The sequence below is a fragment of the Lynx rufus genome, unplaced genomic scaffold (genome assembly GCF_022079265.1).
Source record: "Lynx rufus isolate CCGP_SWC_20201006 ecotype Redwood Valley unplaced genomic scaffold, mLynRuf1.p SCAF_4, whole genome shotgun sequence".
In the NCBI taxonomy this organism is placed as follows: domain Eukaryota; kingdom Metazoa; phylum Chordata; class Mammalia; order Carnivora; family Felidae; genus Lynx; species Lynx rufus.
In genome coordinates, this window is record NW_025814856.1 from 37,143,198 (window position 1) to 37,155,832 (window position 12,635).

General features: G+C 40.1%; 1 protein-coding gene and 1 long non-coding RNA gene across 4 annotated transcripts in view; both read left to right on the forward strand.

Annotated features, from left to right (window-relative positions):
- MITF (melanocyte inducing transcription factor) overlaps nucleotides 1-6,311 on the forward strand; it is a 223,633-nt gene extending 217,322 nt beyond the window's left edge. For all 3 annotated transcript variants that reach the window (XM_047094782.1, XM_047094783.1, XM_047094784.1), the window contains exon 10: nucleotides 4,055-6,311. In XM_047094782.1, the coding sequence (XP_046950738.1) occupies nucleotides 4,055-4,456 (402 nt within the window). In that variant the 3' untranslated portion in view covers nucleotides 4,457-6,311. The remainder of the gene's footprint in view (nucleotides 1-4,054) is intronic.
- Nucleotides 6,312-8,450: 2,139 nt separating this feature from the next.
- Nucleotides 8,451-11,454, forward strand: LOC124525102 (uncharacterized). The gene is made up of 3 exons (XR_006965383.1): nucleotides 8,451-8,486; nucleotides 10,000-10,063; nucleotides 11,363-11,454. It is a non-coding gene; the product is annotated as an uncharacterized LOC124525102 (long non-coding RNA).
- Nucleotides 11,455-12,635: the final 1,181 nt, after the last annotated feature.

Consider the following 12,635-nt stretch of genomic DNA (forward strand, 5'->3'; position numbering starts at 1 on the left):
GCTGGTGGTGTTAATCCTGGACACTGAACCGCTTTAACAGAGTAAATTCATTTATAGTAATAGTCTCCGATCTTTTGAATGCCCCACAGCACTGTTGACATTTCCATGAATGTCACTTCTTTCATTTCAGCCCTGGGTGGGGGTGGCAGAAGACGATTCTCCTCTAGGGGGTGCATTTTAGAATGTCCGTAGTGCAGTAGAGATTGCTTGTTATTTGAAGATACCTTTTTTTATGATCTTTTTTTTTTTTTGGTTTTTGTTTGCTTCATGTTCGATCTCTTCAGTTTGTAGCCATACGTCTTTTTCTCTTGAACTTAACATTCCCATTTATAAAAACAGCTCCTCCTAATGTGTTATTTCCTTCTAGAAATGTTAAAACACAGGAACTGTTTTGAAAGAGAGGCTAGGTTTTGTTTTAAGCTTCCCAACATGTCTCTTCATGTGGAATGGAATATTGTGAAATGTGTGGATTGGAAATTCCACAGTGATGATGTTTTGGGTTTCTTCCAGTGACCCTGTGAGGCAGCCTTTCGAACTTTTGCCTATCACGGAAAACGTTATTAATTAGGAAAGCACGGCCATGCAGTGAGCCTGAGGTCTCCAGATGAGATTTATCACATTATTTAGAAATCTAAGTAACGCTTTAATCAGCTGATAAACATTTTTAATTAAACAACAAAAGATCAGAGTAAGATGTTTGCCTCTTTTAATCCAGCTGTTTTTTGTTGTTTTTTTTTTTAAAAGACGATCTTCATGTGTGGGGAGCTGTTCTTATTAGCATGTTGGTGTAGATTTACAATAGTGCTTGTTTTCAGCTTGGGCCTAAGGGCTTCCTTTCATTTTTACTCTAAGTGATGCATGCAGAAATTTTCACAGAAGAAAGAGCTTGAAGCCTTCGTATCATTGGAACTGTAATTTTATTAAAGAGCCCAAGGCTTTAAAATGATGCCTGGAGAGACTTGTGTTTCTGGAGATTGTGCACAGGAACATGCACATACTTGGGTGACATCTCAGGCTCCCGTCTCTTATTTGTCATGCATCCAGAGAACGATCTTGCAAATTGAATGATCTTGACTACAGACTGAACGTGACTTTTCAGGAACATGTGTTTCGAGGCTCGTGGGCAGAGATTGGATGGCCGGGCCACGTTGGAGGCTACTCTTCCCTCCTTCATGAGGCAAGGTGACTTGCTTCAGATTTATTTTCTGTCAGTATCACGTTAGGGTACACAGCAAGCTTAGAAAGGATCGCCTCGGCATGTAGAAGCAGAATGCTCATCGAGAGTCAGTTGGGTTCATCCTAACAGGGTCCAGGGAAAATCACTAAGAATGGAAAGAGCTTGCTTGGAAGGCATTTTGAGGTAAGGAACCAGGGGAGGCGAGGCTGTGACACTTAGGAAGTGCGTCAGTCTGCTCAGGCTGCCATAACAAATACCACAGGCAGGGCGGCTTAAACACCACAAAGAAACATAGCCTCTCAGGGTTCTGGAGGCTAGAAAGTCAAGGTCAGAATGTGGGCAGAGTTGGTTTTCCTGTACTTCTCTTAGAGGCTGCCTTTTCCTTGTATTTTCCCTGGGTATGTCTCTGTGTCCGAGTCTCTTCTTCTTAGGAGGACATTGGTCCTTTTGGATGTTGGACTAGAACCCACCCACAGGACCTCATTTAATTTAATTACCTCTTTAAAAAAAGCATCTCCAGGGTCACCTGGGTGGCTCACTCGGTTAAGCATCCAACTTCAGGTCAGGTCATGATCTCACAGTTCATGGGTTCAAGCCCAGCATTGGGCTCTGTGCTGACCTTGTGGAGCCTACTTTGGATCCTCTGTCTGCCTCTCTCTCTTCCCCTCCCCTGCTCTTCTCTCTCTCTCTCTCTCTCTCTCTCTCTCACTCTCTGAAAAATAAATAAACATTAAAACAAAAACACTATCTCCATGTCACATTCTGAAGGGTTGGGGTTAGCACTTGAACCTATGAGTTTTTCAGTTCACCCCATAATGGGAAGGATGTGAAGAAAGTGTAGAAAGAGATTATTCACCCTCCCTATAAGAACTTTCTTTTGGGATAACAACAAACAAACAAACGAACAACAGCAAAAAAAAAACCAAAAACAAAAAACAAGCGAAAACTTCCCTTGGCCTTGGTAAGATGAATTAAGTGATGTTTCTCAAACCTAAGTTACTTGTGTAGAACTTTTGTCACTACTACCCAGACCTTATCAGCTCATGGTACCCTTAGTACCTTGGTAATTTTTTCACTGCGTCCTAGACCAAAGAAATATGGACCATTTCTTTGTTAGGTCCAAACAGCTCATTGAATATTTAGGTCCTACCAACTTAGCAGCCATTGGAAATTATAAAACCTATAAACTGAAAGCAAAACACTAGCATTTTTATTTTATTTTTAAATAACCACATTACCTACTAATGGGATACATGTGTCTGTTGGCCACCACACAGCTTCTTCAGTCTTGGAATCCGATTGGACAGTGCCACACTCATGTCTCCTTGATTTTCATGCAATTCTTCTTTTTTTGTTTTATCGCAGCAACTGTCGAAGACTTGGCTTTGCAGGGATTATGATGTGATGGAAAAGAGTGTAGCGCCACCTAATGCTGAAACTGTGAACTGTCTTGAATTTGGTAGTTCTCAGAGTAGTGCACTATTTCCCTGGGTATTTAAAAAAAATGTTTTTAATGTTTACTTATTTTTGAGAGAGAGAGAGAGAGAAAGAGAGAGATAGAGAGTGAGTAAGAGAGGGACAGAGAGAGACACACACAGAGAATCAGAAGCAGGCTTCAGGCTCTGAGCTGTCAGCACAGAGCCCGATGCAGGGCTCAAACTCACAGACCACAAGATCATGTCCTTAGCTAAAGTCAGACACTTAACTGACTGAGCCACACAGGCGCCCCTCCCTGGGTATTTAAAAATGTGTCAGTGTCCTGGATGTGTGTGCACAGTGGAGGGACCCCAGAACTATATTATTTACCAAATGTTTTCCTTTAATCTCACATTTTGAAATTTTATTTTCATGTTTATTTTTATTTTCATGTTTTTAAAAATTTATCTTCATGAATATTGATATCTCAGTCTCTCTATCATTAATAGATAATGAAATGCATATACCACCTAAAAATCATGTCCTTATATGATCCGTGGTTCCTATACTCTTAAGAAATAGTATTTATTAATTTAATGTTTTTTGACATTTATTCAGTTTTGAGAGACATAGAGTGACTGGGGGAGGGGCAGAGAGAGAGGGAGACATAGAATCCAAAGCAGGCTCCAAGCTCTGAGCTGTCAGCACAGAGCCCAACATGGGGCTCCAACCCACGAACCATGAGATCATGACCTGAGCTGAAGTCGGATGCTTAACCGACTAAGCCACCCCAGCATTTATTAATTTAAAAGAACAAAATAATTGTTTTCATAATGTATTGGGTTTTTTTTCCCTCTAAATGTCTGATTCTTTTTTAATACTTTACTTTTTAGAGAAGTTTTATTTATATTTTTTTTAATTTTTTTTAATGTTTATTTATTTTTGAGACAGAGAGAGACAGAGCATGAGTGGAGGAGGGTAGAAAGAGAGAGGAAGACATAGAATCCGAAGCAGGCTCCAGGCTCTGAGCTGTCAGCACAGAGCCCGACGTGGGGCTCGAACTCATGAGCTGTGCGGTCATGACCTGAGCTGAAGTCGGACACCCAACCAACTGAGCCACCCAGGTGCCCCTAGAGAAGTTTTAGGTGCACAGGAAAATTGAGAAGGCAAAGAGATTCCCCATGTACTTCTTGCTCTCCCACATGTACAGCCTCTGGAGCTGTCACCATCCCCCGTCAGAGTGGTACATTCGCTGTCACTGATGGACCTACACTGCACAACGCTGCCCCCCAAAGTCCCCCTTTACACTAACGTTCACTGTCGGTGTTGTACATTCTATGAGTTGGAGCAAATGCAGAATGACCTGTATGCCTCATTATAGTATCCTATACAGTGCTTTCACTGCCTAAAATCCTTTGTACTCCCCCTTTTTAAGCATCTGATTGTTTGCTTTTATTTTAGGAACTTGAAATGCAGGCTCGAGCTCATGGACTTTCGCTCATCCCATCCACGGGCCTCTGCTCTCCAGATTTGGTGAATCGGATCATCAAGCAAGAACCCGCTCTTGAGAACTGCAGCCAAGACCTCCTTCAGCACCACGCAGACCTCCCTTGTACGACGACACTCGATCTCACAGATGGCACCATCACCTTCAACAACAACCTTGGAGCCGGGACCGAAAGCAACCAGGCCTATAGCGTCCCCACGAAAATGGGATCCAAACTGGAAGACATCCTGATGGATGACACTCTTTCTCCCGGTGGCGTAACTGACCCACTCCTTTCGTCGGTGTCTCCCGGAGCCTCCAAAGCCAGCAGCCGAAGGAGCAGCATGAGCATGGAAGAAACCGAGCATGCTTGTTAGCAGGCCCTCCCTGCTCTGCGCTGTCCAAAACTGCTTCCTTTCTTGATTCGTAGGTTTCAAAATTTACCTGAAGGGGTTTTCTTGATAATTTTCCTTTAATATGAAAAAATTTTTTTTCATGCTTTATCAATAGCCCAGGATATATTTTATTTTTAGAATTTTGTGAAACGGACTTGTATATTCTATTTTACAACTACAAATGCCTCCAAAGTATTGTACGATAAGTGTGCAGTATCTGTGAACTGAATTCACCCCGGACTCTAGCTTTCTGAGCAAGAGGATTTTTGCATCAGAGAAATTTCTGTCCATTTTTATCCAGGGGAGACTTGGTTTGAGATTTTTATGCCTGTGACATCTTTGGAAATTAAATGTCAAGTTTAATCGAAAGAATGTAAACCAACCAAATAAAAGAAACCCAGAGAGAAAGAGATTGAGGAAAGAGAAGAAGAAAAGAAATCCACACTAACCCTTTTTTTAATTTGTAAATGTATTGATTCTTTGGTACTGCCTTAAAGATCCAGTACCGTTCTAATGCCATTTAGTCTTTCTGCTGCGAACTATTTAAGGCAATACAATATTCTGTAAAAGAAAAAAAAAGTGCAACCAATTTTGTGAGGATTGTCTGGTTAGAAAATGTAACTGCTCTGCCATACTTAGGTGCAAGTGAAATTGAAGGGTTAGAGACCAAGGATCTGAAACATGGGGTCTCATCTTGCTGTCCTTCACTCTCTGCTCTGATTACAGTTACCCTCATCCATGAGTGTGATTCTGTTTTCCCTAACCTGTATTTTATTTTGAAAAGGAAATGCATGTCCTCTCAAAGGAACATATTGAGGAGCCCTGAAAGTTGTCCTATTTGTTTCTCCCCCCTCCCCCCCTCTTCAATTTCACTTTTGATAAGAAAACCAAACTGGGCACATTTCTAATCAGCTTTCCTATTTTTATTTTTAAATTATGTTTTCCTGTTCATTTGATTTGTACAGATTCTTTATTATCATCGTTCTTTTCCATATGTTTGTATTAATTTGTAAGAGTATGCATCTTAAAATGGCAAGGTTTCAATATTTTTACAACTCACTCGTGGTTTTCCGCATTCTTTGTACACACGTGAAAGAAAACTTTTATGCAAGGTCTTGTGTTTCAAGAGAGCTTTGCGAATATTTTGTATATGACAGTCTCACTCAGAACTGTTTTTTCCACACATTTAAGGTGTAGTATTAATAGGTGAAAACCAGCTTTCTAGAGAGGATAAACTTGCATATTTATTTTTAGTGATATAAAAGTAGCAATATTCTTGGAGACTGATAACCATAGCGTTAATACGCCCATTGTAGTCACTTAAATTGGGGTTCATTTCAGCAAACTTGCTGAATTTTCTTGAAGGAGCGAAATACTGTGTTGGCAAATTACTGTTACTTGATAACAGTGTTTTAACAAGCAGCGACGTTGTAAGTTAGTCTCAGTGCATTATCTTGTGTAGTCCTATGCAATAATAGTATAGTGTTACATGTAATCTATCTGGCCTACGTGTTTTATACAGCTGACATACGGTGTTAAGAGCCAGGCTGTTGAATGGAATTTCTCAGTAGCAGCCTACAATTGAATAGCAAGGGGCATAAAGCATATCCATTCAGAATGAAGTGCCTTAAATATAGCAGTAGTCTTTTTTGGACTAGCACTGACTGAACTGTAATATAGGAGACAGTTTCAAGATGGTATCTATAGTCAAGAGGATCATGGAGCATGGTGCCTATGTAGACAATATAAGAGCTTCCAATTTTCCTTCAGATATTTTTAATATTAAATATATTTTAGTGACAGAGTGCCAACCTCTTTCATCAGGAAACCTTATTCAGGAGGTTTTTTTTTTTTTTTTTTTTTTTTTTTTTTTTTTAAAGAAAACGAGTTTAAATATCAAATCTGAATTGGTGGATGGGCATTGGATGGTTCAAAGCGAAGGTGTGATTGTCAGGTGTTTGAATGGATGGCTTCCATGAAAATAATCGACTGCATAGTTCCCATGCACGTCGGGCAACGAGAATCCTTGGAGACATTGATGATGCTATCAGTTTTATAGCTTTATTACTTAAGGGGGTAGGGAAAATTAATTCCCATTCTTTCAGTCCCCTTAATTGTATAGCTCTTTTCCTAGAATAGTGATGCAGATTTGCATGAACAGCTAACTGTACCATAGTGTTCATTGATACAATCATAGCATTGTCTGGTTTTCTCTTCATATCTCTATGGGGGGAGGGGAGCCGGGTGAAGAAGTCAAAGATCGCGATGGTATGATGCTTCTTTTCTTTAGCTGATTTTGAGGGTTCTTAAAAAATGGTGCAAGGTTGCGTAGCCCCTGGTCCAGGGAAGGTGACCAGGGCCAAGTGACCTCATAGAAAGCTCTGTTGAGAGGAAGCATGGCATCTTGTACCACTGTCCTGACTTTCGCAACTCCTGAGCTCACTGTTGCCTGCTTCCCCATCCCCCTCTTCTTAAGAGACAATTTCTGGGATTGGCGGGTGAGTAAGCCCAGGAGAATGCTGCAGCCTCGGGGGTGGTTTTATTTCTTTCTTTTTTGCCAAATCGAGTGTGGATTTGTTGTAGGGACTAGTTAAGCCAAGAAGCGGTGGTTTGGGGTCGCCGTTTGTGATGAGAGAATGATCCACACCACTCCCCCCATCCCCGAGAGCAGACTGGTGCCTCGGGGTTGGGCCTCCATGTGGAGGGACCAAAATGCCAAACTTGCCCACCTGCCTCTGGGTAAGGCAACGGAAACACCAAACCTTTTGACTTTGCCAAAAACCCTACAACCAACCTGGTCATACATAGGATGACAAAGTTCTTTCTGGTTGTTTTTTAAATAATAAAGCAATAAGAACAAATAAAATACATAGGAAGTTAAGAGATATAAAATAAAGCACAAAGGAATGCACTTATTAATATTTTTTAAAAATGCACTGGGGAAAAGTTGGTGTTGATAACAGTATATTAAAAAACCCTATGTCTTGAAAAAATGACAAATGACTGTCTCTTGCGGACGCTTGGTACTGTAATGTTAATAATATAGTCACCTGCTGTTGGATGCAGCAATAATTTCTGTATGGTCCATAGCACTGTATATTATGGATCGATATTAATGTATCCGATGAAATAATTGAACTGTTGTTCTTGATAGCCTCATTAAAGCATTTGGTTTTTCACATAGTGGTGGCCAGTTTTTTTTAGTTAATTGACAATCTTGAATATTGCTTGCCTTATCAGGAATGGTAGCACACGCTTTCTTCTGATTTTACGAATAACAAATTGCATGAGAAATTTTAAAATGCCAGTAAGTACTTTTTTGGTTTTAAATGCCATTCTAAGATATTACTTTTTGGTTTTAAACATTTTTTTATTATGACTTGCACTCAGATGAACTATAATTATGCAGCTTTTTTCCCCCTCTGAATTTGGGGGAGATTTTAAACTCCCAGATGCCAAGAATTCATTTTACATATAGGAGTTTTATTTAACATGTTTTAGTGAGAGGTGGCTTTACAAAAAGAGAAATTGTCGGAGAAGCCCTTGCATATTTACGAAAAAGATCCTGGGTTTTTAAAATACAAATTTACAATAATGAAAGCTTAATATACCCAGGTTGCCAGCTCCTGGCTGTATTTTTTTTAAATACAGCACTTAGGAATCATTTGATAAATGTTGGATTTGACTTGGGAAGTGTCAGACAAAACATGTCTTTATTCCCCAGCTAGACCTTAAACTTCTGCCCTCTCTAAAACATTTTCTGGTTTAACCTCTGGAGAAAATGCGCAAGAAACTTCCTGTAATGCTTCTGATCTGATTGTCAGCTTTTTCTTAGATTTGATTTTTTTTCCCTTAAATTGTAATATACAATAATCAAACCCTTTCTTTTTCAGAGTTATTTGAATTATTTATATTTCCCATAGAAATGTGATTGTGTGATGCCTTAAAAACGTGTAAAAGTAGGAAGATTTCCTCTCTGAACAAGAGGTTTTCTGGGCACCGCTGAAAGCAGGTAAGTTGAAGGTTGAAGCTCTGTATCTCAGGATGTCTACCGCAGAACCTTAACACTGACCTGTCATTTGCCGGTTCACATTCACTTCACAGTCTTCTCGGATCCTTCATCTCTAGCTTCCCCCTGCCGAGGGAAAAGAAAAGAACGCATACTGTGTGTTAGAGCACTGTTACCTGATCATCAGACATTTGCCTACAACCTGTATGACTTTCTTTCGTATTCACAGACTTACACATTTCTTAAATGTTTTCATTAAGCGAACCCTCGTAACAAAGAAGCGTATCTGTGAAGTGACAGACCGTGGACTGCCAGCTCAATGTCCTGAATTTGACTCTTGTCTCTCTGCCCATTTCCAGCTTGTGATTTTGAGCAAGCTACTCAGCGCCTCAGTGCCTCAATTTCCTTTCTGTTCGTTGGCCAATAACAATAGCTACCACGTGGGGGGTCTTGTGAAGTCCATTCGAAGTAACAGAGTGGAGTTTTTGCTTGGCAGCATGTAGTAAATGCTCAGTAAATGGTAACTGCTTTTATGTTGTCGTCATCACCTTCATTATTAAAATGACGCGCTCCCTGGACTCCCTCAGGTCAACGTAGGTATCGGCGGCGGCATGCGCTGTTTGAAAAACGCTGCATGTTGGCACAGAGCTAATATTTGTGGGAACTGTCAAGGTGACAGAAGCCACAGGGTACATTAGAGAAGAGGACCTCACTGTATCTAAGACCCTGGATTAGAATATTTTAGAGAATAATAAACCCCATTTATCACCTTTTAAAAACATCATCAACACAAATGACCTAAAATTTAATTGGTATTAAATGTGTATAATCTGCACGTGTACCTCTGCCATGAGAATAATTACACTATATTATTCCCAGAAAATGTGCTCTGCTGAAGTTGAAATGTCTATTCTATTCCCTAGAGGATTAAACTTTTTAATCCTTTATGATACACACTGATGTTATGTATCTGAAGAGCGGTGTCTTGCCTATATCCTATCTGTTCACTTTCCTATCAATATTTAAATGATTTTCAGGTTTTTATTTTCAATTATACTTACATTTGATGACTTCTTTGGAATACCATCTGAGGAGTTAATCTTCATAATCCAGCCAACATAAATGAACCTTTAGAACTACCCTGTTTTTATTTTTTGTGTATGCCAAGATTTAATGCATAGCCAAGTAGCATGAGGAAAGCTCGTTTAACAGGAGTGTTGTAAAGTTAGATTTTCATTATATTTAGAGAGAGATGGTGATGATCTCTTAATTCTTTGCTGCCACATCTGAGGCTCAATAGCAATGGCTTCGTGTCTTCACCCATACTAACATGAATCCTTAATATACATCTTGTGCAGAATATAAATGAAGAAGCTTCCATTCCATTCCCAGTTTTCCCAAGAGGCATGTACCAAAAAAAAAAAAAAAAGTACATTTGCCATATTAAAATTGTCAAGCCTTTGTTTATACATAAAATTTAGACAAGGCTAATCTTATTTGTGTTCAATATTTATAGGTCTTTGGAGCCTATTACCTATCCCAGATATACTGGAAAGTAATATAACTATACGCAAATCCAAGTAAGTCTCAGCAACATTTCTAAATGGTAAAGGCAGTTTGCTTTTGAGAAATTTGCATTTTAAATTTCTAATTATGGAGTCAGTTGAAGTTATATCCAAATGGGTGCAATTGTCACTCAAAATGCCTTCCATATTATTCAGACAGCAAAATCTGTGTAGATAGAAACCACTAAACTAGTGTTTCCCAAACTTTGCTTTATGGAACTAGTTCCACAAGCTGTTCCAAAAGTTGCTTTGGGGAACAGGGGCTTGGAGGTTGGGGTCAGAAGCAAAATGCTGTATTTGATTTTGAAGAAGTTAATGCTGGGGAATGCAGCAGTCAACACATTTGACCAGGTATGTCTACTGAAAGACTTGTCACATTCTCAAATATGCTAATACGTCCTGAGAGTTTTCAGGATTGAGAATAGTTAGTATTTAATGTTTCACAATCTTATTTGACCACAGGATTTTGTGAGTGTGTGTGTGTGTGTGTGTGTGTGTGTGTGTGTGTGTATCTGTGTAAAACATTTGCTGGTGGTTCCAAAGGACAGAATTTGGGAAGTTCCAGAGATTTTTCACGAAATTATATAGAATTGATAAAAGATAATTTCTTTCATTCCCTAAAGTAAGTATGCTTACATTTGTTTCTTATTCTACAAGTAGAAACCATTGTCGCTAAAAGAAATTACTCCTGAATCAGCAAATTAGCTTAGGTTTGGAATTCCATTCAAAGTATAAAATTCCGGGTAGGGAAATTATTGCCATTAAAGTATTATCATTCCTGAATTTCAGAAGTAACCTATGTTCTCATTTTCAATGGAAATGTAAATTCTCTTATGCTCACGTTCGATATACCTTTTCTATGACTGGTAAAAAGTAGTCCTTTAAACTGCGTGTCTCCCACCCATTTAAATACAAATACCCAATGTTTGGAAAGTAGGATGGAGATCTTGGCTACTGTTCAATTGGTTTATAACTCTGGGTCCTGCTCATTGATTTTTGATGGAAGGGAGTTAGGAAGAACTGTATGGTATTCAGAATTACATAGTCGTCTCAGTGATTTCTTTTTCAATGCAGGCAAATCCTAACATTTAGGTTATATCTCAGAAGTTCAGTGAATGGGTTGTAGGCCAACCCACACAAGCCACACCAATCATCATGTGTTTGGTAAATCATAGTTTTAAGATTGTTCAAGAATTGAAATACCCTAGATTACAAAGTCTGAGGGAAAACACATCTTTCTGTTCCTTACAAATGAGATCAGACACTTCTTTCATTCAACACCTTTTTAAAAGTATGTTTTTTTTTTTTTTTCAGGCCCCACTCTTTGCCTGGAAAGAAATGGTGAACAGAGGAACTTTGCTTCGGTGGGACAGAGGAATTAGTTGGCTCATAGGACCACACAGTTGAAATGGTAAATGTAACTTCACATATACCTGAATTTAAGGGCTCAAAGGTATTCGATTGCCCTGTCCTTCATTTTCTTGATTCTGTACTCCTCTCTGCAGGTGAGTCTTCTCATCTAGACCCCAAGTCTAAACCCCCCCCAAATCGACCCCAAGTCAAAAACCGGTACCTCTTTCCCAGTGTCCATGGCCAAGTCCCCGTATCAGTTCTGGTCAGTCCTATTGAGAGTAAGATCACCCCAGCAGGAAGATGGAACATGCCAATTGGCTAGGTCTGGGTCACATGGTCCACTCCACTAGATTCCCTCGGTGGCACCTAAACCCCGGGGACCGAGGGAAAGGAGAGTGGAGTTGATTCGCCTAGACTGCAAGGGGGTGATGCTACTCCTAAAATGGGGAGGAGACTCTGGGCAGGCAAAACCACAAGTATTCATTCTTGTAGCTCTCAAAAGTTTTGGCCAAGCTCTACCTTTGCCAGTCTCTTGCTTCTCCTGGGTGCATCAATTTGGGACATTTCCCCCCTCTACTTTAATGGCAGGATGGTGGAAAGGGAGGGGTAGAAGGTGTTGAATCCCTTTAGTTCTATCTCCCTCCTCTCCATTTGTGGCTAGAGTTTCAGAAATAATTCTCCAGCTCTCACCTCCAGTCCCTACTCAGTCCTCTACCATGTGGACATCCTAGGACCCCAGTGCTTCCATAAGATGTTGAGGGCACTCACAAAGCACAAGTTCCTCCAAATACCCAAGAACTCTTACTTCCATCATTCCCAAAGCCCACTCGGCTGTCAGGGTATTTTCACTTGCACCAAACTTTTCATTTGGCTCAAACTGAAAAGAGGGATTTACTGGTCACGTAACAAAAAACCTGCATGGATGAAACTCACAACAGTGACCTCAGGTATTCAAATGACAGTGTCATGAATGGTGTGCTGTCTCCTACTCACCCCTGCTCTGCTCTCTATTGGCTGTATTCTCATGCAAGCTCTTTCTGGGAGATGGCAGAATGACTGATAGCCCCAAACTTGCCCTTGCAGTTTTATCAACTAGCATGGAAAAGGTTTCTCTCTCCTCCCAGAGTCTCCTTAACCCACATTAGCCAGTGTGCTTATTCCTGGACCAATCACTGTTGCCAGGAGATGGAACAGACTGCTAGGTCATGCCTCATCATATTTCCACCCATCGAGC